The sequence below is a fragment of the Malus domestica genome, chromosome 07 (genome assembly GCF_042453785.1).
Source record: "Malus domestica chromosome 07, GDT2T_hap1".
NCBI classification, from domain to species: Eukaryota; Viridiplantae; Streptophyta; class Magnoliopsida; order Rosales; family Rosaceae; genus Malus; species Malus domestica.
Genome location: NC_091667.1, coordinates 14,463,680 through 14,489,389, shown reverse-complemented (window position 1 = coordinate 14,489,389; position 25,710 = coordinate 14,463,680). Strand labels below are relative to the sequence as shown.

The 25,710-nt window shown below is 39.8% G+C and overlaps 2 protein-coding genes across 2 annotated transcripts; one reads left to right on the top strand and one right to left on the bottom strand.

Moving 5' to 3' along the window:
• The first annotated feature begins 11,110 nt into the window (after window positions 1–11,110).
• LOC103436084 (uncharacterized) lies at window positions 11,111–14,463 on the top strand. The gene is given in 4 exon segments (XM_008374495.3): window positions 11,111–11,188; window positions 11,191–12,705; window positions 13,049–13,238; window positions 14,115–14,463. Coding segments are annotated over 4 exon segments (1,896 nt in total). The 5' UTR covers window positions 11,111–11,125; the 3' UTR covers window positions 14,243–14,463.
• Window positions 14,464–14,577: 114 nt separating this feature from the next.
• On the bottom strand, window positions 14,578–17,761 carry LOC103436083 (ycf20-like protein). Its single transcript, XM_008374494.4, has 4 exons — window positions 17,518–17,761; window positions 16,625–16,831; window positions 15,649–16,311; window positions 14,578–15,517 (listed from the first exon to the last, which is right to left on the bottom strand). The coding sequence occupies exons 2-3, from the start codon at window positions 16,822–16,824 to the stop codon at window positions 15,840–15,842; spliced, it is 672 nt and encodes a 223-aa protein (XP_008372716.3). The 5' UTR covers window positions 16,825–16,831; window positions 17,518–17,761; the 3' UTR covers window positions 14,578–15,517; window positions 15,649–15,839.
• Window positions 17,762–25,710: the final 7,949 nt, after the last annotated feature.

Genomic DNA, 25,710 nt, shown 5'->3' with positions numbered 1-25,710 from the left:
AACGTGTACAGCTTGAAGTGATGTAAGCTACTCGTGATGTTTCTGACTAAGAGCATCAGCCACAGCATTAGCATGCCCAGTATGGTACTCGATCGAACAATCATAATCACTGATAAGCTCCATCCACCTTCTATGTCTCATATTCAGTTCATTCTTGGTGAACACATACTTAAGACTCTTATGATTCGTAAAAATCATGAGTGGGATAATTTCTTTCATAGGTTTTGAGTTGTCTAGAAGCGTAGGCATCAACTTTTCCATGCTGCATTAGTACACACTCAAAACCTGATAGAGAAGCATCAGTATACACCTCAAATTCACCACTGTCATCTGGAAGAGCGAGAACAGGGGGCATGAGTGAGGCGTCGCTTAAGCTCCTGAAAACTTTGTTCACAATTTTCATCCCACACTAACTGAACACCTTTACAAGTCAATTTAGTAAGAGGTAGAGCAATTGTAGAAAAATTCTGAATAAATCTTCGATAATATCCTGCCAAACCCAAGAAACTTCTCACTTCAGTGACATTCTTCAGTTGTTCCTAATTAGACACTACTGACACCTTTTGGGGATCCACACTGATTCCTTCAGCAGAAACTATGTGCCCAAGAAAACCAACCTGAGTTAACCAAAACTGGCACTTACTAAACTTGGCATAAAGCTGGTTGTCCCTCAGTCGTTCCAGCATAAATTAGAATATCATTAATGAACACAATCACAAACCAATACAGATACGGTCTAAAGACTCTGTTCATCAAATCCATATATGCTGCAAGTGCATTTGTCAATCCGAAAGGCATGACACGAAATTCATAATGCCCATACTTCGTACGGAAAACAGTTTTCGGGACATCATCCTTGTGAATCCTCAATTGATGGTAACCTGATCGAAGATCAATTTTGGAAAATACCTTAGCACTTTCAATTGATCAAACAAATCATCGATCTGAGGCAGAGGGTAACGATTCTTTACCGTCACCTGATTCAGTTGCCTATAATTGATACAGAGTCTCATTGATCGATCATTCTTTCTAACAAAAAGAACAGGAGCTCCCCACAGGGATGTACTCGGCTGGATGTAACCTTTGTCTACCAATCCCTTGAGTTGGATCTTCAATTCTCTCAACTGCGTTGGTGTCATTCAATAAGGTGCCAAGGAAATAGGATTTGTACCTGGAGTAAATCGATAGTAAACTCAATTTCCCTCGCAGGTGGCAACCCCGGTAAATCATCAGGAAACACATCGATGAAGTTCCTTACAATTGGCACCTTTTCTGGACATAAAGAAGATTCATCCTTCACAACTACGTGGGCTAAAAACCCCACACAACCTTTATTCAACAACTTAGTTGCTCGAATGGTAGAAATAATACTATTGGGGAGGACACGTCTCTCACCCATAAATGTAACTGCTAGAAGTCCTGGCCGATTGAACGTAACGATTTTCTCCCAACATGCGACATTCGCTCGGTGCTTAGATAGCCAATCTATTCCCAGAATGACATCAAACTCCGCTAGTTTGAAAGGAATTAAATTAATCTTTAAGTTTTCCCCTTCAACAATAATTGGACAATTCCGATATTGCCATTGAGCACAAAACAATTCACCACTTGGCATTTGAATCAGCATATCAAAACCTAGTAGCTGAGGTTGAGAAGGTATAACCTGAGCAAAAGATGAAGAAACAAAAGACTGCGTAACACCCGGATCAATTAAAACTCTAGCCCAAGTATTACAAACAATTAATGTACCGGTGATAACTCGAGGATCCTGATTAGCCTCCTGCTGAGTCATGGCGTTTATACGTCCATGAACCTGATACCCCGCATTATTGTTCCCACTGCCAAGACCTCTGGAACTACATCCTGCTCTGTTCCCCTGATTACTGTTACTATAAGATGTTCCAGCCTGCTGCTGGGTCGAAAAATGAGCACTCCGGCTGTCATTTCCTTTAAAACTCTGGCTACCTCTGCCACCAAACTGCAGACCATTGTTACTCTCGTAGTTCTGATTAGTACTGCTACCATAACTCTGACTAATATTGCCACTGCCATCAAAGCTCTGTCAGGCGCCAAAATTCTGAACTGGCTGATATCCACTGTAGCATAAGCCCAGAGGTAAAATCATCAGGTGGTGTTGAAGGACAATCACGAACAAAATGCCCGGTGCCACCGCACCTGTGACAAACTACAGCAGTTATTCCACACCTTTCTCGATGACGTAACCCATACTGATTACATACCGAATAACTCGGAATGAAATGACCAAAAGATCGTCTCGCCGACTCGTTGCCTGAGCCTTCACTAGACGACCCTAAACCTAAACCTGGTTGTTTAAAGGAAAAAGAATGTCTGGGACCTACAGAACTGGAGAGGCCCACTGATTCTCTAGTACTCAGCGATCGAAAATTCTGACTCCTCTGATTCTGATTCCACTGTCTATTCTGTCTCAGGGGCTGGATCCAAGTCTGAGGTTGATCCTGTATCTCCATATCCCACTTAGACTGTTCTATACTCATACTTATCTCAATTACTTCTTCATAAGTTTTAGGTCTCTGAGCAGCTACCAATGTATGGTACTCCTGGTTCAGTGCAATTATCTCCTGATCCTTTTGTGATTGTGGATTATCATAAGTCTCATCATAATGCCTAGCCAAGCGCCTGAAGGTACTATCAAATTCTGTGATGCTGAGGTCACCCTGTCAGAACTCTAAATACTCCTGCCTCTTCCTTAATCTGTAGCTAGGGCTTAGAAAGTAAGTAATAAAACGTTTCCTAAATGCAGCCCATGTCATCCAAGAACCAGGTGAACGAGATTCCTTCGTTGATTTCCACCAACTCCTAGCATCACCCTGAATAAAGAAACCTGCAGTGTTTGCCCACTCATTTAACGGATACTTCATAGCCTCTAAAGTATCCTCCATTTTCTCTAACCACTGCTCAGGCTCCTCACAATTTCCCACAGATTTTAACTCAGTAACTCCATGACTTCTAGAAATTTCTAAATACGTCCGATTCGGCCTATGACCCGGAAGAGCATTCATTAATGCAGTGGTAAACTGCTGAATTCCCTCCATTATAGAAGAACGAGGTCGTCGAGGCACATTCCCACCAGGATTAGCCATGATTCTGACAAAGACAACAAGATTTAGAAAGATTGAAATTTACCAAATTGGTGGAAAGAAACCCTAACCATGCTCTGATACCAATCTGACACATCGCGACCCTAATATTCCCCGAATACCTGGATAGGCACGTGCTGGCTGACACATGAGGGTGACGAAAGCCATTTATTGAATACAAGAGTAATGATTAGGAGGAAAATAAGCATGAATAATCATTAGAATCTAAGAGTAATAAACAAAGTTTAAGGAAGTGTCTAGAGTGCACATAGCCCATTCTAAAACAAGGTCTGATGTGAAAATTAAATTGACACACAAATTAAACCCTATGGATGACAATTGTAGTATATGAGCAAATAGGGATCGTTCTAACCGGGGATTAACTAGGGATGCTAATCAAAGTAAAACTGACTCAAGAACATAAAAATATAATGTAGAACACTAAACTAGACTCAATTAATGCAAAACTAGGGTTTAAAACACCTAAACAAACTAAAAACTCAAAACAGCAACTAAAAGGCTCAAAACTGCCTTAAAACCACTTTCTGGGCAGTTTTGAGTACCTAACACTAGTTTGGACGAATTTGGACTATGACTTGACTCAAAACACTTAAAAACACAACTAAATGGATTTCTAACTAATCTAACACTTTAAAATAAATGGGGGAATGATTTTGACGAAATTAAGACTTTAAAACTCAAACTTTAAAAACAAATGTAAAGCAAAACAGATTGTGATTAAATAGAATGGTGAGAAGCTAGTTAGAGGGTTCCTTATCCACACATGAACATATGCATATAATTTGATTCCCAGTTATGACTTCAACAAACAATGAATGACAATGCTCCAAGTTAATTAGGTTCACTTAAATTAACTTTCAGATTTCCCTAGATTCATTGGATTGAATGGGATACGCATTACAACCAAATTATTCCTCATCAAAGTCCCTAACTATGGAATACGCATGATAGAGACATTCAACAAAGATCATTAAGTTCAACGGAAATCATAAACATCGACTAGGCATTCATAACTATGGAATACGCATGTTAATCCAGCCTAGGGTTTACTTAACACAATCGTGACTAGCGATCTTTACTACTCATGAATATAAGTTCATAACGATTAGGTGAAATTCCCTTATATCCTAGCATCAAGTTTAGGCATGCAAATTAAGTGTCGACCCTCAACCCACATACATAGACAAGTTCTTAATCAAAACAGAAAAGTAAACCACATCTAAAGTTCATGAATTCATAACTGGAGTAAATCAAATCATAACCAACATATGTCCATGGCTTCAAATTCGCCTCTAACTAAAAAGAAATTAGTTCCACATGTTTAACATAATTGAAAAGCAAGTTAAATTAAACATGAAAACAGAAACAAAGAAAGAAAGAACTCCAAACACTCCACTAATGGCAGATTGCATGTGCAAGGCTTCTCCCTCCTTTGGACTGCACGGCACTACTTCTTCCTCCTCCAATGGTGGCTGCACAAGGTGGTGATGGTGGTGGGAAGGCACGGCAAGGGTGAATTGTGGCAGAAATATGGGAGTTTGGGGGTGGAAGGTTGCGGCAAGGAGAGAACTAGGGTTTTTGGCGTGAATGAATGATATGGGGGGTGGTAGTTCGGCCAAAAGGTTTAACAAGTATATATAGGCACCCAAAAACCCTAGTAAATCAGGTTAGGGTTTTTTAGAAGCCCAAATCCATCATAAATTAGGTTAAACAATCAGATTTTTAATGGGAATGAGGCCTAGGGTGCGGCTGGTTTGCTAGGGTTTAATATGAGCCTTCTAGAATGCCTTGCAAGGCAAGGCAATCAAAGATTCTAGAACCCTAGGTGCGGCAAAGGCTTAGAAGTCAGAAATATGCAATGGGCTAGGGTTTAGGTGCGGCATTAAGTGAGGATCCAAGATGAATTGGGCTAGGAAGGTGCGGCCTTGTCCAAGAGGTAAGGATGGGTCATCTAAAAGCCCAAAGCCAAGAATAGAAACTCTCACAAATGGAACCCTTCGAGAATAGAAACTTCCAACTTTAGAAACTTTGGTTTCTAATTCTGAATTCTTTGTTCTTCACTTTCATTTCTTCATTTCTTAAGCTCCCTTGACCTTCAAACTCGTCCATTCCTTGTGCTCCAAGCATGTACTTTCCAATCTAAGCTCCATTTTGCTCCAAAAGGCTCCAATTTGCATCCTTTTATGTCATATGCCCTTTAAGCCTGAAAACACATGAAAGTAGCTCAAAAGACTACTTTAACGAAGAAAACATAACGAAAATGCATAAGAACTAGCTAACTAAGGCGCATAAATATACTCACAAAAGGAAAGATCATTACAAGAGATCACACAAATGAGTGATAGATTGCTACTGGTAGGGGAATGCCTCGTACGTCGTGTCGTAGTCCTCGTTTCTAAGACCTGAATAGGGGCGCAAAACAAAGGTGAGTGGACCAAGTTCATAAATACAATAATAATAAAACAATTATCAAGATACTAACCCCTACAGTTTATATAAAGAAAACTACTAGCATAATAAGTGATAGGTTTAATGAAAATCCTAGCATGCCAAAAAAATCTCAAGAGACATATTGTGAAACACAAAATATCAGACGTCTCATAAATTGTCTCGTAGCGTAATGTTCTATTAGTAAGATCACTGAATAAATATATATCTCTCGGCCTTATGCCAGCACCGTGGTTTCTGCGCCCGTAGCCAGAGATTACCAACTCTAGACCCAATGCCTGCTCCGTGTCCCTCAGCTCGTAGCTAGGGATTATTTCTCCCAGCCTATCTGCCAACACCAAATCCTCACCCCAGGTGGCATAGTGTCCATTAGGTATGCACAGATAGTTACGCCTCTCATAAATAACCACTTCATAGTATAAAGTCATCCATCGTCTATACTATAAAGAGGGGTTTCTAAAACATGTATTAGTATCCTATCGTCATCCATCAGATAGTCTACCAGTTCATCGTTTTTATAGAAAATATGATATATTAAAATATAACTCAATAAAGGCCAACAATTAATTCCTCACAAAAGCACGAGACGATAAACAACATATTTCATAAACATGCTTAACATAAAAATCAGTTCATAAACTCGTAAGGCATGCATTTTATTTATGCAATTAAATTAGGAAATTACGCAAATTTTAGAAAGGGTCCACTCACAAATACTCCTTAGCAGTAGAGTTGTGCGAATAAGGATTAAGAATTTCCTCACTAGCAACTTCACCCTAGCTTCGCCGTGAACGACCGTGAGAGCTCGGAGAGAATCCTCAAAATTCACAGTTTCGTCGGAAAATGCAGGTGAGCTTTCCTCGTGCCGTTCCCGTCCTCAAACCTAGCCAGAAGAAATGAAGAGATCCGTTCGAGGTCCCTTCTTTGGGTTCCCTGACTTCACTGCGACGGAGAGAGAGAAAGATGGTGTCAACAAGGTTATGAAAATGGTCTACACTAGAGCTGCATGCATGTTGCTTGGTTGGTCACGGTGCAGGGAGTGAAATAGATAGAAGAGAGATCTTGTGAGAGAGAGAGATGTCTAAGAGGGAAGACTCGGGCAGGGGGAAAGAGAAGAGATATGAGAACCTGCCACGTGGCAATTTAGGAGCAATAGGGAATCTAGATCAAGGGTTAGGATTAAAAGAGATAAGGGATTAAATTGATAGATTTAAAAATGTTCTAGGGGGAAATAGAAATAAAATGGAAATATGGGGGTGGTTGTAACATATACTTACCATAATTCATTTTGAGTTTCATTTTGGCAAGCTTAAATAGGGATTACAGACTCGGACTATTAATTGGTAGTGGGTATATATGCATTTCATTTAGTGGTTTGCACTACTAATATCAATTCCCTGTCTACATTCTCCTCATTTCTTTTTGGTTAAATAGACTTTGGTGCAGTGAATTAGTGGAGCATTCAAACAGAATTACTGCGTTACTAAGGTATTTCCCTTATTTCATTACTAAGGTATTTCCCTATCCATTCTTAATTTTGTTAGATGGTAGACCATCGCACAACATGTTTAATATTTACTTTGAATGTCATCAAAGGCATCACTTTTTTATGCCTAATGTCTTAATTTTGGTTATGGTGGTATATGTTTGGCTCCCTCCTATTAGTTTGTGTCATTCTGTGTTTTTTCCTTTTCAAAATTCTCCATGTTATGTGCTTTGTCAATTCGATAGTGTACAATTTCATGAATCTTTTAACTGTGATCTAATTTGTGCAAGCATCATTTTCCATTGTTGAATTTCAATGGTATGTTTTCATATTTTTCTTCAATTTTACCTTTATTAAGAATCATCAAATTGAAATTTCAGTTTTAAGATTTTCAGAGGACTTCAGCATATCAAGTATGGAGGAAATTGATAGAAGCAATATGTCAGAGGTTGTTAACTTATCTGCATTATTCCTCTTCTGTAGAGATGATTTATTTTTTCTTCTTTTTCAAAAATAAAATAAAATAAAATTCATTCTCTTTGGCAATTTCTCAATGCAGGTTGGCAATGAAGAAGTTCACTTCGGACAAACAAATGTTCACAACTCTCAATGGTCCGACCAAAGGTATCATAGGAGCAATCAACAAGGGCAAAAACGACAATCTATGAATTCATCACAACATGCCTGAATTTCAATGCGACGATGTGTCAATTATCAAACCCGATTGAACTTAGTAAATATAATACAAAATCAAATGGAAGTAAACCAAGAAGACATATATAGAACCAACATTGGCGGGTAAATATGATTTGTTTTTTTTGTCTCTATTAATTATATATTTGAAAATCCATACGTTGTATGAATATTTTTGTATGAATTATTAACACATATCTATTAATATTAAACGAATAGTGATTTTACATTGTCATTGCCTTTTTGTACTATCAATGCAAACATTCATTTAATAATTCTGCTATGTCTACAGACAAAAAAATAATATGGAAAGGAATATGTTTGGAACGATAGGTGATAAAATTTTTATGTAAACTTGGAATAATAGTTCAACTATAATAGTCAAGAGAAAAATATAAAAAGAACATCACATAAAGATGTAGTATATTGATATAGCAACAGAAATTAAAAAAATGAAAAGTTCTATAAAAAATAGTGGAATGAACCTTTTTTTTTACCCCAAAACACTAAGGTAGTAGAAACTGTTCATTTGTCCTCATCTTCTCTTCCCATGTCACTATGTGGTAAATCAAGTCCGCTGTAAACTAATTTTATTTTACCACTGTTATAATATTTACTCTTTAATAAACTAAGTCTACCGTAAACTTTTTTATTTTTTTCCAATCAAACGAAAAAGACAAAAAAACATAATGTATACCACTGATTTAATTACAAAAACAAAAGGAAAAAAAATAAGTATGTAGGTACTTAAATAATATTCTATGCTTACTAATATTTTTCGTGCACCATTACGTTCTTGGTTTAGAGCAACAAAATGCATATGTTACTGATGAGAGACAAAGCCAACGAGAGCAATGACGGGATCAACAACGTATGAGGCGGAATTCAATGAGTTCAAGGCAAAGACACGATTACTTAGCACGATGACAATCCAATTATCGTGTTCAACAAATTCAACGCTCAAACATAATGTTATTTGGTGGTGATACCGATCAAATTCAACACCCTAACATAGTGCAATTCGATGAAGGCAGTAGCAATAATGTTGAACGACTCAACATAGTGCCGTTTGGAGAAGGCAACAACAATCAAGTTCCAAGAACAATGATCTTAACTCATATAAGGCAAATTGCCCAATCAAATAGGACACACTTGCCTTAGGATGGACTTATTCAAAGTTTTACTAATAATGGTGATCGTACAAACTACCATAGTACAACTTTGAAAAGGATAAACATCAATATCATCATTACTGTAAGCACCACTTATTACCTTATTTCCATTTCATTTGATTATAACAGAAAATACAACATCGCAATCATTCAGTTCGAATACTCCAATGAATATTCTTATCCACCCATCATCAATGAAGGTATCAATTTTTGAATATTAATACCTACAAATTCAACTATGCTCTCTAAATCATAAAACACCTTTAGTGTTTCCTTTTGAAGCAAATGATTTTAATCTCATTAATGAAAATGAGATCCAACCTAACGAGGACGTACCACCTCAATAGCATATTATGGGAACAAGGCCAATTCATAATTGTGCTAGAAACTTTAATGAAAACATAGAAATCCTAAGATTTCACATGCCAATTCCAACCACATGTCCAGATTGTCATGCCCGTTTGTTCTCTCATGAAACATCTAAAATGTGTTGCTTACGTGGAAAGCTTGCTTTACCATTGACACTGTCCCCTCCTGGAATGACTGAGCTCTTTTACAACCAATTTGCCAAGGGGAGACATTTTAGGCAGAATATACGAGCTTACAACCACATTTTTGCCTTCACTTCAATGGGAGTTCATGTTGACGAAAACCTAGCAATAGGAAGACGTGGTTTTACACATTTCATGCTCAAGGTTCCATATACCATAAGATTGAATTTGAATTAAACCCCCTGTTTTGAAGTTCGTTAGGAATTAAACCCAAAATTAAATTTTCCATTAGTTTCTCCGTTGAGATTTTTTTTTTAAATTTTAATTTTTTTTTTAAGTACACAGGCTTGATAATGCAACCTTTCCAACAAGCTAGCTCAATATAACCAAGAACAAGCTTGAATTCACACAATGCTAGATGAGAGCAATGGTGAATCGAAGGTCTTTGAGCACGATTTTTCGATATGCTATCTTTTTCCTGCAAAATGTATCATTCCATTCACGGTATTCGCGAAGCGAAACATTTGAAAACAAGAAAAACAGAGGATGCAGCTGACTCTAAATACAAGTAATGCTAATGAGAAAAAGAGAAAAAAAAAAAACCCAAAAAGCTCAACTTCCTCCCCCAATCTCCCAATTCGATTTCAGAGACAAAACCCCACAATGATTAGCAGTCCATAGTTCGAACATGAGGGAGATAAAAACATATTGCACTGAAGGTGTTTGATTTAATCCCTGAGAGACCGCTCGAATTAATGGCTTCGACTTCGGCAGCTGTGGAGGAAGCCGAGTGTGGCTCGGAGTCCGAGAGGTCACTTTGCCATGGAGAAAGTGCAGATATCTGAATGAGCTTCATCTGTCACTAATTTCCAGCCACCACCATTTTTAGGATTTTGTTTTCGCTACTTCAGAAGTTTAGAAGGAAAGAAAAAGATTTTAGGGCGGTAGCAGATGATAACATTTTCCAAGATGTGGTTGGCTGCTTCACCATTGGCAGTGGTGGGTAGAGAACCTTGGTTGTGAGTGTAGAGCATAACTAATGGAGTTAACGGAAAACTAACCAAAATTTTGTTTTGGGCATATATTCTAACGGACATTACTGCAGGAGTTTAAATTCGAATTTTTTTACTATGAAAACTATATTTCAACTACTTTCTTACAATCGGAACTATTTATCCAATTAGGTTTAGTAAGTTTTAGAGAGCACAATGATACTTCCTGAAGTTTCAATACCAATACCAAATAAATAAGGGATACAAAGTGTGTGAGCTTGAAAACTAGTTACAAATTGGACTTGAAACAAAGAATATCGTTTTTGGGCCCAGATCAAACAGCCCCAACACCAAATCGGCACATGAGATATAAACTAAGAAAAGGAAAGGTATCATCTCCGAATCTTTTCTACTTTTTCTACCTAATTATCCACATCAAATAATTTGAACTTTTAAAATTTGATTTAACGGTTAAATATATTATAACTTTAGAGTGGGTCTTATTTGTAACCGTTAGATCAAATTTTAAGAATTCAAATTATTTGATAAAGAGGATTAGATAGAAATGATCGGCGAAAAAATTGGAACCATCAAATCAATCGTGTCCATCGAATTTTCAAAGTAATGGGAAGGTCTAGAAGATAGAACAAAAACGTTGGAATCATTTTTTCCTTTCATAAAACAGAAAGAATGAAAGCAAAATATGCCACCACTCCATTCCACAAGGTTCACTTTCCCTATTTACTCTCCACTCTTCCACCTCCTTCCACCGCCTCCAAACTCACCACCACCACCGCCAGCAAAACCTTAATCCCCGCCATGTCCTTCTCTTCCTCTTCAGTCTCCAACCCCAAACAACCCCAAGACCCACAAGACAAAGATCTCCATTTGCAGCAGGTACTCAAGTACCACAACCAGACCAAGCACCAGTTCACCAAATACGCCAGAGGCCCCCACGGCCTCGACTGGGCCAACCAGCCCAACCCATTCCGTCGGTACGCCCCCGCCCCTCTCCTTCCTCTCCTGCACTGCCCCACAGACAATCAAACCCCAGACACTCCTCTGTATTCCTCTCTGTTCCACTCTCTCCCTCCTCCAAAACCCATCTCCAAATCCACCATTTCTCAGTTTTTCTACGATTCTTTGGCTCTCTCAGCTTGGAAAACTGCTGGGTTTTCGACCTGGTCGCTCAGAGTCAATCCCAGCAGCGGCAATTTACACCCCACCGAGGCTTATATCATTTCTCCCCCAATAGAATCGCTCTCCGATTCAAGTTTCGTAGCGCATTACGCTCCGAAGGAGCATGCTTTGGAGCTCAGAGCTGAAATCCCATCGTGGGTTTTCTCCGGTTTCTTCCCCAAGGACTCGTTCCTCATTGGGTTGTCGTCGATTTTCTGGAGGGAGGCCTGGAAGTACGGCGAACGCGCTTTTAGGTACTGTAATCACGATGTGGGTCATGCTATTGCTGCGGTTTCGATGGCTGCAGCGGAGCTTGGCTGGGACGTGAAGCTTCTTGATGGGCTGGGTTATGAGGATTTGGAGAAGCTAATGGGGCTTGAAATGTTGCCAAGGTTTCAAATTCCTTCTCGGCCTGTTAAAGGGCGGTTTCCCGAGATGGAATTTGAGCATCCGGATTGTATTCTGGTGGTTTTTCCTAACGGGGTTGGTGAATTTGATGTGAATTATAAGAAGTTTAGTTTGGTGATGTCGGAATTTTCAAAATTGGAGTGGAAGGGAAAGCCGAATTTGCTTAGTAAAGAGCACATTTGTTGGGACGTAATCTATAGAACGGCAGAGGCCGTGAAGAAAGAGTTAAGTATTGGTGATAAGTTTTTAGTTGATCCATTTCAGAGTAGTGGGATTTGTAGTGAAAGTTCATATAAGGGTTTTACAGTTAGGGAAGTGATTAGGAAGCGTAGGAGTGCGGTTGATATGGATGGAGTTACTGTGATGGATAGAAGCACATTTTATCAGATTCTTTTGCATTGTCTTCCTTCGGGTTCTCAATATGGAGGGAAGCAGAAGAGGTCTTTGGGATTGCCATTTCGGGCTCTTCCTTGGGATGCGGAGGTTCATGCTGCTTTGTTTGTTCATAGGGTGGAAGGGTTGCCACAGGGTTTATATTTCTTGGTGAGGAATGAAGACCATTTTGATGAGCTCAAGAAATCAACGAGGTCCGGATTCAAGTGGGTAAAACCAGAGGGTTGCCCGGATAATCTTCCTTTATACGAACTTTATAGAACTGATTGCCGTGCCCTTGCTGAAAAGCTCTCATGCCATCAGGTATATCAAATGTAAATGGTATTTTCTTGGGGTTTTAACTTGACGGTGTATAAATTCTATGGTAAGTTAGATATTGAATAATGCTGGAATATGATTCTAGAGTGACCATCGAAAGTTGTTTTATTGGGAATTCTTGAAGTGTCTGATGAATCATTGTTTACTACAATCTCAAGCCGAATTCGCAAAATCTGAGTTGTTGCCTTGACTACAAATTTGCAAAATCCCCAATTTGATCCTATACTTGAAGAATGATTTCGTTTCCTACTGAAATCAAATTACGATTGAGGCACCTCTGTGTGTCTGTGTGTGTGTATCCAACTCCTAAAATAATGCTTTTATGCAGGAAATTGCCAGTCATGGATGCTTCAGTCTTGGTATGGTAGCTTGTTTTAACCCTATGTTGCAAGATAAAAAAGTGTGGATGTATCCTCGATTGTTTTGGGAGACTGGAGTACTTGGGCAGGTGCTGTATCTTGAAGCACATGCCGTTGGTATTTCTGCGACAGGAATTGGTTGCTATTTTGATGATCCTGGTACGATCTCGTCTCTAATTTTTTTTCTATCAATGATTCCCCTATCCTGTAGCAATAGTACATTACATGTTATATGAAATATCTGGACCTAGTTAATTGAATATCAAACTGCTTAAACCTTAAAGTGCACTCGTCAAAACTAGTTGCTTTAAGTTTTGTGATAAAAACAAGTCTTTAAGAATGTTGAATCGATGTCAATGGTTAAGGTCGTGATTATTACTATGTATCACCATGCGTTAAACCAGAGTCAGTAGCTGAACGGGGCCCTAATATATTGAAGCATGACTGGCTGGCTTCGGTAGAATGCTGTTATCTGCGTCATAATGTAAAATATATGACCACATCTATATTTATGTATGGCAAAGCTGAGCCTCTGCGTTTGAACATCAAGTTTTGTGCCTTTGTCTTTCTGAAATAAGGCATATTGTACTAGTGAGCATATTAGATTGGACGAGAGAGGAGAAAAAAAATTAATCGGTTCACCCTGTCTATGAGATTATAATAATGTCCATGAATAAAGGATTTGACAATGAATTATCACCGTAGATCAATCACGCTGTTGCTGCTCACCACAATACTCAGGTTTGATGTATATAAAGAATTGATGTTGGCAGGCCATTAGGGTCAAGCAAGTTTGGTTACACTTTGAAGGCTCGAAGCTGTTAACTACATTTGAAATTGTCAAGTATTTCTGATAATCATGTATCTAAATACATTATTTGAAGTGTCATACAAATTTTAAACTTCAGCTTCGCGTTGTAAATTGTAAGGGGTGCTGAACCAATTTTGAATATGTATTAGAGTAGATAATTGCAACATGCACTATGCTTGATATCTGTTGCACTAATTAAAAATTATTCTCTTGTTATGTTGCAGTGCATGAGTTGCTTGGGTTGAAAGGGTCAAACTTCCAGAGTTTATACCATTTCACGGTGGGAGGTCCGGTCATTGATAGGCGGATTATGAGCCTACCGGCCTATCCTGGCCCTGACGTTGATGCGTGATTGCAGGATATACAAGAAGCGCCTGCCAATTAGGTTTTCGTTTGGTAAACACATACTTAGGGACCTTGTATTAGTTTAATAACCGCCGAGCATTGTAAACTTTGACAAATCACGTTCAATGGCTATGGCGACACAATAACTAGGAGAAAAGTATAATTTACTTGTATTTGTTTCACTCCTTAAACAGTTGCCATTTTATGAAAGTTGGATGGGTTGTGTAAGGTTGCTTGTACAAATATACCAGTTTGCATTTGCAATATCTGTTTCTCTTGCGGATTAGTCGATATTATATGCCCGTTACTTGGCATTGCCTGCTTCCTATCCAACTTTTGGAATTAGTAGCCCAATGTTTTTAAATTTCAGCTTCCAAAGTCCAGACCCAGGACCTCTTCTGATATTGGAAAACGAACTATCACTACACCGAGAGCGAGAGATGGAATTACGAGAAACCATTAATTTCCTCTTGCCCAAGCTCCATGTGAACTTACTTTTCTTACCCAAAAATAAAAATAAAAAACCAGCAATCCTTCCCCATAGAAGTCGAATGAATATCACCAAGATGCGACTTCTGAGAGCAAGCGGTGTTAAGGTGATCCCGAACATGTGACAAACCAGTTTTTTTCTTTTCCAACGGCATATGTATTCCTCCAATCGGAGAACAGGCCTGAAGTCGAGATTGTCTGGGGCTTTATCAAGCAACGAAAGAGTTAGCTGCTCAACAAGTACCCTAGCTGATGAAATTCTCATCCTCCAGTCACCATTGAATGACTTGGTAGGACGGCCATAGATATCATTTGGGAAGCTCAACCCAGCAAAAATCTTTGAAGCCTGAGTTTCAGCAGCACCTGACCCCATGAGCTGCCATTGTTCTGGTACTGGTGCATTCTTTAGAAGTTTCTTTTCTCGAGCTGACACAGAGGGTCCTTATCACGCTTAATGACTCCTGTCCTGGGCACCAAGGTCCTTATCACACTTTCTTAACTCTTTTGCCCGTTATGGATACATTAAAGTGGCTTACAATTTGGACTCTGTTAGCACATACTCAACTTCTTCATCAGAGGGAGGGCGATCAATACCGTGAGTGTAGGATTAAAGTTTTGGAGCACCTTTTCCCTTCGTACTCGAGGAAGATCCTTTCTTTGGTTTATTGGGTTTCTGGTCTAACATGGTATAGACTGATAATTTCTCTTTCTTTCAGTAGTATCTTCCAGTGGACTTAACCTTCATGGTTGCACTAGCCTCCTCTGTCTTCTTCTTTCCGGGTGCAGCAGTTATCTGATACACCGAAGAATAAAAAGAATATTATTTCAACTTCAAAATATGTGTGAAATCAATAAGCTCGAGAACATAACAAAACAATACAAAAGGCACACAGGAGAAAATAAGCAAACACATCCACAACATACCCAATAAATCATTTAGCGAAAAGGCTCCTTATTTTTCTGGCAAACCCATTACTCTTTGTACCTTCTCTTTGTTCTGAAAACCTAACAATGTTGCTCCACCACTGCAGTTCCTGACCTATGTTTACTGGTCACATTTTCTCCAACTTCGGATGAGAAACACGTCAGTAAGCAGCACTCAAACAAGCCTTGTGTTACCAGAATATTGAGAACGCGTGTAGTTCGAAATTGAAGGGGTTACTGAATCCAAAGATGTCATTGAACTCATATTTGAATGAATCCAAGAAGAGACCCATGGAAAGCCCAGCTTTCCAATAGTTAAACATGGTTATCAGGTTCCTAGTCTTCTTTACAAAAGGAATAGACGCCTTATACATGAGTGCCCCAATCCCCTCCACAATAACCACAGCAAAAGCGGCAGATAGAATGTCCCAGTCGCCTGTTTGCCCAATAACGGTAGCATAAGCAGTAGCACAGTAGAAACCCACTAAGAAGAAGAGTAATTTCATTGGAAAACCTCTCCGTAGCTGTCGAATTTTTACACCTAACTTGGTTTGAATAGCTTGGATTGCCCTAATTAATCGCGTCGTGCCAGTAGAGCCATTTCTTGGAGATGGATCCAACCCACTGCTATCCACACTACTTCTGATAGACCATGTCATCCTCCTGTACAATTCAAAATTGAACCCCAAAAGAGGCAGAGGGAAGAATCAGTAAGATCCGTAAACTGGTTTGTTGATTTTCCTATACATGTTTCGGTGCAGTCAATTACTGAGGGAAGCAGTGCCATTACTTTATGCAGCTAGCTTTAACAAAATTAAGACTCTCAGTTCAAATGCCAAAATGAAGAAACTAAAGCCCGGGTTTAAAATTAATTTCTAAAATGGCACCATGTTTCAATAACTTGTCACTTGTCCTTCTATAAACATATCAAACCGAAACTCGGATACTATTACTACCAATTCGCACAATGACATACTTGAAATTGTTGACCAGTAGAGGTTGAGGTCTGCAGAATAAACAGCAACGAGAACTGAGTTTTTGGCCAAAAGCATGAGAAGGTTTGTGAAGCATTGCATAAAGATCCAAAACTATAACTCCAGACTTGACACGCTCGGAAGATGGAAGCTTAACATTTCCTGGATAGGTAGGTGATGCAACTGCAGCCACCATTATCATGTACAACCTGCAAACAACAATTCCCAATTTAGTTCTGAAAATGCGAAACAACAAGAACTATTAAACTCAAACCTGAACAAGTGCAAGTGGCCCTCTACCACAGTGGTGGAGAGGGCTGTCGCCCTTGCACCACGGAGTGGATTCAAATCCCGTTGGCTGCTTAATCTAACGTCTAATCTAACAAATCTATCATTTGACAAAAGAAAAAAAAAACCTGAACAAGTATTCTCCCAACCAAATCTTGTAGCCCAAATTCATTGACCCAACATCTAAAGTAACTTGAACAATGGCAGTTTTTCCTTCTTTTTTCAAAAAACATTTCGTCACTTGGAAATGAATCATCAATGACTGAAAAGGTTTTTATCAACAATTTCGGTCAGCAATTCGAAATACTTCTGGAAGATCACAACATTTGAAAAGTTGCTTCTGGGTTTCGCTACCGTAATTATCAAAACAGAAACCCACAAAAAACTCACAAACAAACACATTCATGTAAAATCGGGAAACTGGGTTTTCAAATTTCTCTCAAAAAGTTCACAACTTGTTTAGCAGATCAGAATCTGGTGCACAAAACACAAATGGGTATGCTGCCCCTAATGCGATTGATTAAGCACCAGTTAACTCAGATTAGATTACAGAGAACTAGAAAGAACAATTAAAAATAAAGAAAAAAGAGAAGGTACTTCTTCTTACAGTTTGAGACTTGAGTTGAACTGAGCTGGGATGCTGGATAAGCTGCCAAGCTGGGAAGAGTTTGAGCCTTTTACTTGCTTCTTCAACTATGGCCGTCCAAGATCAAGTCAAATGACCTTGTCCTTTTTATGTTATATATATTTGTTTGGGACTTTTGTTTATAGTTTCTTATAGGGTTTTGTGATAACTTTGAAGAAGCTTTAACAGCATTTTCAATGGCTGGGGTAAAGCTCTTAATCTCCATAAACCATCTTCAATAGTTGGGCTTTAAATAAGCCATGGAAACATTGTGGGCCAAATTTTCCCCACGATTGAAATCAAGGATAAGAGATTAGGCCCACCATGCATGCCCGTACACACTCTTCACAAAATACCACACGCAAGGAGTTAACGCGCCTCACTCACTTCACGCGACAAAGCTATCAGCGATGGGACCCACCAGCCACTTGTTTTGAGCCCAACGTCTCTTTTTTGGATCAAACGGCTAACATGATTGGACCTTTGGTTGATCCAAAAGTTCAAATTCAATATATTTATTTATAATTACATTAAATCGAGCGGTAGCGATTAAAATCTAATAGTGAAAAAAAGATCCAATGGTCTAAAATTATGTAACGTTTTAATTATAGTTTGTATTATTATTTAGGCTAAAATGATTCTTTTTATAGTTTTCAGACACAAAAAAACTATGGGTTCAAAATAAAGCCATTATATATGGATGTAAATAAGCAAAATGCCTCCAATAATAATAAGAATACTCTATTATCTTTTTGTAGAAAATAGTTTTCTTTTGTCGTGAGAGTAAAAATTTCACATTTAAAACATATTTTTATATTCTTCAAATTTGGCATAGTCGGTTGAAAGGTATAAATTTTTGTCATGTACATATAAATACTTGCCCTGAGTTATGAAATTAAGGTTCTAATATAAATCAGGCTGCTCATTGTGTGGTTTAACCGAACTTTCTTTCTTCTTAGTGTAAAAATATCAGTGTACTAAAAAAATGAGCATTGGAGATAAGGGCAATTCGGGACCACCGAATATTACAATTTAGTAGTATTCTTGTTCAATAAGTTCTAGGTTTAATTATCGCCAAAGACAAATTCGAACTAAATTATTATGGCTATTTCATTGTGAGTTTTAATGTAGATAATATCGTATGTATTAAAAAAAAATATATGTCGTATGTATTAAAAAAATATTATATGCATTGCATGTGATCATAATTAAACGAAAAAATTGTGACAATTTGACCGACGACAACAATTATAAAAAAAATGAATACATTTTAAAATATGAAGAAAAAGAACTCAAAATCAAATTGTGAGTTCAGCATTGCTAAAACCTTTTCCTTTTATTTAATAGTGTCGTTTCACTGTCAAATGCATCATAGGTTCTGTTGACCCTAAAAACTACCAAGCCTACGTGGCGCGCAGGCCGAGTAACTAATGAGCTAACTACGTCATTCGATTGATGTGGGCCATGCTAACTTGTCGGCCGAGCTCGGGCGAGGAGTAAAATGTGTTAATGTTGAGTTGAGCGTGCAACTGACTTCTCAATCTTGTGACTGCGATCGAGGAAGGAACACGTCTTAGCCTTTAGGTTCTAGAGCCTAAAGATAAGGCTGCTAACTTTGCGAAGTTCACAAATCGTCGACGCCGGATTTGGTCACGATGATTATATTTGTAAGGGTATAAGCACGCCGAATCGACACCAGAGTATAGGGGCACAGATACTCAAAACAGATATATGTCTTGATGGTAAATGTGGTTCGGCCGTCAGAATGCCGAACTCTAAAGCTTACTTGTGAGTATCCAATCATAAAACAACTCGGCGTTCAATGTGCCGAGCCTTAATAAACTGTAACACCTCATCTCGCTGAAAAGGCTAATAAGATGACCTCTGCCAATAAAGACTCGAAAGTCTTTCTCGACCGAGACTTGGATAGATAACTAGTCGACCTCAACGTAGTTTTGTTTATCCAAACTGAAGGTATCACCAGTTGCCTTCACAGTGCTGTTTATCTAAACTGAAGATGTGTTGGCAGAAAAAGAAAATAAAAATCTTAAGGCTGTTAAGAGAGTTGGCGCAGGGCAATTTGTGTGTTGAATTGGAGAGACTTAAATGATGCACTCTTCCCTCTATTTATAGTAGCAAACCTGCTTCTGATCGAATCAAAACTATGCTCAGATTAGGATTCCTTACCCCGATCCAATCTTATCTCGGCCAGTCCTACTCCTATTAGGACTTTGAACCCAACCCCTTATCAGGTTGTATCCATTCCCAAGTTTCAGCATCCTCGTCATGTCGAGACTCCTTATTGTATCAGGATTCAACGGCCCCATCTTAATAGGACATGGCCGGCATTTGAGCAACGTTTATGGGCCGAGAACAATTCTATACTCGGCCCAAACCAGTATTTTAGGCCCAAACATTACCCCCTCACTTCTGAGGTCGTCGACCTACATTCTTTGGCTCGAGCCTAGGCCTTGAAGAAGCGAAACCGACCTAAAACAAACATTGAACACTCTCGAAAAATACCACCATGCGTATTTATGAGACATGATCTCATGATCTCGATTCTCCTAACTATCCTGCCACGTGCTGGTCCCTTCATTAACCTAGCAGCCCTTAATCATGACCCTCGAAAACATGCGACAGCTGAAACGTCTATTTTGGATTAAACCCGCCGCAACACGCAATCGTGCATCCTCAAATCACGAAAACCTCGGTCTTTTCACCTGGATTTTCTGAATATCCACAATGATTAGCAATTTTCCCGCTCAATTTTATCCTCAATTTTGAAAATCAAACGTTTAACCTTTCTTCCAAAATGCCTATTAATACCTGAATCTTTTCCGTTCGTACTTTACACTTTCCAAAACCCTTGAAACCTTATTGCCATTTTGCTTTCAAAATCCTAGAAAACCCCAAGCTCTTAACCCAGAAATCCTCAAGTCTTCATCAATGGCCTCCTTCATCTCCAAGCTTTCCAACGAATGCACCAAGTGCAAAGACTTCATCGACCGGAGCACCTTCAAGACTCTGAGCTTCGAGAGTGATTTAAATGCCACTCATCAAATCCTAGGACCACTTTTCAAGGATACAGTGCCATCGTCCATCACCAACCTCTTCAAAGACCACTGCCTGACACCCTTGCTGCAAGGGTTTGATTAGTCGAAGTGGTGCCTGACAAAACCCCAATAAGTCTGGCCTTCGACCTGGGCGGCCTGGGTCGAACGGATGGAAAGGTTTTTTAGCAAAGAATGGGAGGTTCTCGGCATCCACGACGCCATTAAAGTATCGACCATGGAGATTACAATGGATAAAGAACTCTTTATAGCAGCTCTGAGCTTCTGGTGCTCAGCCACCAACACTATGATCCTTCCTTTTGGCCTTATCACCCCACCATCGTCAACGTCTCAGCCATCCTTGGGACTTCTCCTTTTGGCATCCCAATAGATGTCGCCATTTTTGGGTGTCCGTCGAATCTTGACCTTAAAGGATTATTCAACAAACAGGTCATCAAGACGCTAAGCCAAGAAGGTCAAGAGCCTTCAAAAGAAGAAGTTCAGAAGTTGCACAAGAACTTCTTCAACTACAACACCCTCATCCTCCATTTTGCTGGCCGAATGGAAGATAGTCTGTGGAAGGGAGAGCACGTAGCCTTCATATTTTACTGGTACAACAAGTTTATCTATTATACCAAGTCAAATAAGTGCTTGGTCGAAAATATGCCTGTGGCTGAAGCCTTGGCTAATGGTCACTCCCTAACGCTCAATCTAGCTATTCTCGCCAACCTTTTGCGTTGTCTGGCCAAAGTGACCATTAACAAGATTAAGCCGCACCAGAACAGACTTTTCTGGGTATTCCAACTTTGGCTGCAAGTCTATTTTTCCACACTTCGGCCAAAGATCCCCAACTTTCAGTCTACGGTAGTGCTCGGCCTTTAGTTAGCCTCCCGACCGGTGCCTCATCACCGGGTCGAAGAAGTTTTCAAATACTTCAACTTCTTCGACCTAGATGTCTTCTTAGACTATGAATTTTTGATATGTCGTCGTCAAAAGTACATTTTTCCCTCAGGCTTCCAACATCAACATGGAGTGAAAGTGAGGATGCTGACCTTTATCAAAACTGGGGGTCGTTCGTGATAACGCGCGACCTTTCCTTTGGCTACGACGCTAGCCGAGCGAGCTGGGAAGTCTACCACCCCCACTTTGCTACCCAACAGCTCGGCTATCTCCAAGGTTGCTCGGTGCCTTTACTTACTTCCCTCTCCCTCCTAAGCCGATGACGTTTCTCTGGTTCCTTAGAGAGGGAATGCAAATATACCGAGAAAGAGTTTCAGGAACGATGCAAAAAATTTCTTCTCCGACCAACTGTTCCTGAATCTTTTGGCACTGACACCTTCGGCAACTGGTGGGAAGGATACACTCACGACTTTTTTGGCGCTTCGGTCAACAACATGGTCAACAAAATTTTTGGCTACCGACCAAAAAAAAACCCCTACCCCTCAATCCAAATAGACGACCCAAGGTATATGGCTATCTCTACCTTTATTCTTAAAACACTTGATCGATTTTACTAACTTGACTTCGCTTTCTTAAGTGGTCGAGTATCGAAGCAAGCAGACGTGATCGCCGCGGTTGCGACCAGGAAAAAGTTACCCTCTTCTTCCAAGAATACTAAAACTTCCATGCAAACCCCACCGAGCAAATGGCTTCGCCAGTAAATCGAGACGGCAGGTGAAGCTTCTCGTCCCACAATACACGTCAAGAAATTGGCGAAGAAAAGAGAACGGGAAATTCACGTTATCTCCAGCCAGATGACGGGAGTGACCACTCATAGTGCCTCTTATCCTGCTCCCGTTGTCTAGGCCTCGACGGGAAATGGCCAACTCCAACTAGATCAACACCCCAAATTCAACCCGTCCCTGATGTTCCTGAGGCCATGGTCGAACTAGTTGCCGCACTGTTGCACCCATTTTAGAGGAGGTGACCCCTTTGGTCAAGAAAAGTCTCCCAAAAAATCCAAAACAATCAGCGATAATCTTGGAAGAGGTATGATTATGTTATTGGTAACTCAATTCTCTCATTAAATTCAAAAGTATTAACAACCTTTATTTCAGGATGACGAGAACGACGAGATTTTGCTGGAAAGTCGCCCTCGACTAACCAAACCTCCTTCCATTGAGCATCCCGCTGTGGTTGAGGTGACTGACCAGGTCAATCCTCCTGCAACTGATCGCTGAAAAAGGCTTCAGGTTGAGCCTGAAGTGATGGTAAAAACACCAATTCACCCGCAGGATCAAGACCTCGGCATTCTCCCTCAAGAAGTGACTTCAACTTTTGTAAGACTCGATTACTTTCTCTTGTTAACTTTGCTATAACCTGTCTGAACTGAGAAAAATATTACATGTTAGGTGCCCAATTATCCATTTCACCGAAAATTTTATGCATCGAAGGGCGTTATCTATATTTCCTGGCCATCTCAGTGGCCATTGAACGTAGATAACTTTCATAGGCCATGTGAATTGAGAAGCAGTTTAAAACACTGGGCTTGACCATTAAGCTCTCTAGGTTCGAGCAATGAACCAGGAGACATAGCCGAAGTCTCCATTCGGCAGGTCTAAAAACAAATTCTCTCTATTATATTCTTTTACGTTTTCCTTTTGCCTAAATTCTTTTCATGTACAGCCTTCATAGGAGGTCAAGTTCGATGCTCTTTTTTTGAATACTTCGGGAATGGCTGGTCCTTCGACAACTACAATCGGGTCCTTCATATCAACGGCTGAATCAAATGCTCTTGTTAGGCTGCAAGAGCTCTTATCTCTCTCTGCTTCACAAATTCTTGAACGCCAAGGCCTCGACTCAGTTGGTGCATGTCTAAACAATCTCGCAACTGATGGTCAATTGAGCACTTAAGCTATCACTCGAGAATCTTCTACCCTGGAACAAACCCGAGAATACTTCGGTATTTTCAAGAAAGCTCTTCAGGCTGAAGACGACTTAAAAGCTGCAACGACCGTTCGAGAAACTCTTCGTCCAAAGGTCGAAGTTTTGAAGGCGAATAAAGAAACACTGACCGACCTTGACCGTCAGATTGTCGAACTCTAAAATCGAAGGTCGGCAATTGCTTCTAAGCTTGCAACGGATTTTGAGTTGAGCGGTAAATCTTGCTTAACCGAATATGCGGCTAGCGTGAAACGGGTAGAATAGTTGAAGATGAATAAGAGGAATCGGTAAGCTGAGGTCACCATGGGTGAGGTAAGGTGGTTGGAGTTGAAAGCCGTTCTTGAATCTCTCCTTCCTTCATCACCTTATAATTATTTAGTTGTAAACTGATCAACCAACTCTATTTGTATACCCTTTTGCAAACTTAATGAAATGAACTTTTATTCCCGCATTTCCTATGTGACTGGATAATATTTCTTTAAAAACTTCCCATTGATTGGCAACTTGTGAATTACACCAGTTCAATCTCTAAGATGGTATGCCCGTTTGCCGAGAACTTTATGAATAACGAATGACCCTTCCAAATTCAACGACCACTTGCTGAACTTGGGATCTTTAATTCCTACGGGTAGTACGGTTTGCCAAACCAACTCCCATTCGTCGAACGTTTTTTGTCTGACTCGTTGATTATAAGCTTACTCAACGATCTTTTTTTGTGCCACTAACAAGTTATAAGCATCAAACCGAGCTTCTTCTAAATCTTCTAACTCTTCTCTCATGGCTCGATTGTACTCGGCACTGAACAAACTACTTTGTTCGATTACTCGCAACAAGTTTATGCTTAGCTCGACCGGTAACATTACGTCGTGTCCATAAGTCAACGTGTATGGAGTCGTTCCCGTGGATGATCGGAGAGAAGTTCGATAGGCCCATAACGCTTTGTTTAGCTTTAGATGCCACATAACAGGCCTTTCTCTCACCATTTTTTCAAGAATACCAATCAAAACTTTATTATTTGCTTCGGCCTGCCCGTTTGCCTGCAAATAATATGGCATAAATTGCTCAAGTTTAATTTTCAAATTCACCGTATACCCCTTAAACCTGTCGAATGTGAATATCATACATTATCTGTTATGATTGTTTTTGGTATGCCGAATCTAGTCACGATGTTTTCTTCTACGAAATTACAAACTTTTTTAGACATTAACTCGGCATATGACTTTGCCTCGACCCATTTGGTGAAGTAGTCCATCATGACAAGTATCTATGCATGTTTTGCGGACCCGGAAGATGGCGTAATTTTGCTGATTACATCCATGACCCATCCTCTAAACGACCATGGTTTAGTGATCGAATGTAGTTATTCGGTCAAGACCCTCTGTATAGGACTATGAATTTGGCATTGTACACATCATCAGAGAACTCAATACAATCCTTTAGTATACTTAGCCAGAAATAGACGTGTCGGCGAAGCAATCATCGCATTTTTCGGTCGGACTGATGAGCCCCGCAAATTCCTTCATAAACTTCTGCGATTGCTTGGGTAGCCTCTTGCGGTCCAAGGCATAACAGTAATGAACCGTCCTCACCTTTTCGGTATAATTCATTTTGGTATAATACGTAGTTTGTGGCATGGACCCTTATCCGTCGGTCGTGTTTTTCGCTGGGGTTATCAATATATCACATAATCACCCTTCTCCAATCGTCTGGTAATGCCTCGATAGCATCAACCTCAATAGTGTCCTTCCGTTCTAACAACGAAGGTAAGGACATGACCCGTGTACGGATCACACAATCATATTGGAGAACTTGCTGATTAATCAAGGGCGAACGTGCTTGTCATGACACAGGTATTTCTCGGCTTAATTTGCCCCCTAGGAGTTGTGCTCCGGAGGCTATTTGAGCTAATTCGTCGGCATCGATGTTATAAACTCGTGAAATGTGTTTGAAAGTAACGTCGTCAAAAAACTCGGCCAAATAGCTGGCAACCATGTGGTAGGGCGCCAAAGTACAACTCATGAAATGAAAAGTCCCATTGAGTTGATTAATTACAAGTTCAGAGTCACCAAGAACAAGGACATGAGTCACCCGCAAATCGTGTAGTACACCAAAGCTGATGACAAGGGCTTCGTATTCAGCTTGATTATTCGTACAATTAAAATCGAGCTTAAGAGAAAAATACCAACGTCTATGAGTGGGGGATTGAATAACAATCCCAACGCCAGCCGAGATTGAAGTA

Bases quoted from the DNA above. Each gene is read 5' to 3' on its own strand.
- LOC103436083 (XM_008374494.4), bottom strand. From the start codon at position 16,824: ATGATAATGGTGGCTGCAGTTGCATCACCTACCTATCCAGGAAATGTT. The intron at 16,312-16,624 runs GTATGTCATTGT...TGAATTGTACAG, and splicing joins CTACTGGTCAACAATTTCAA to GAGGATGACATGGTCTATCA.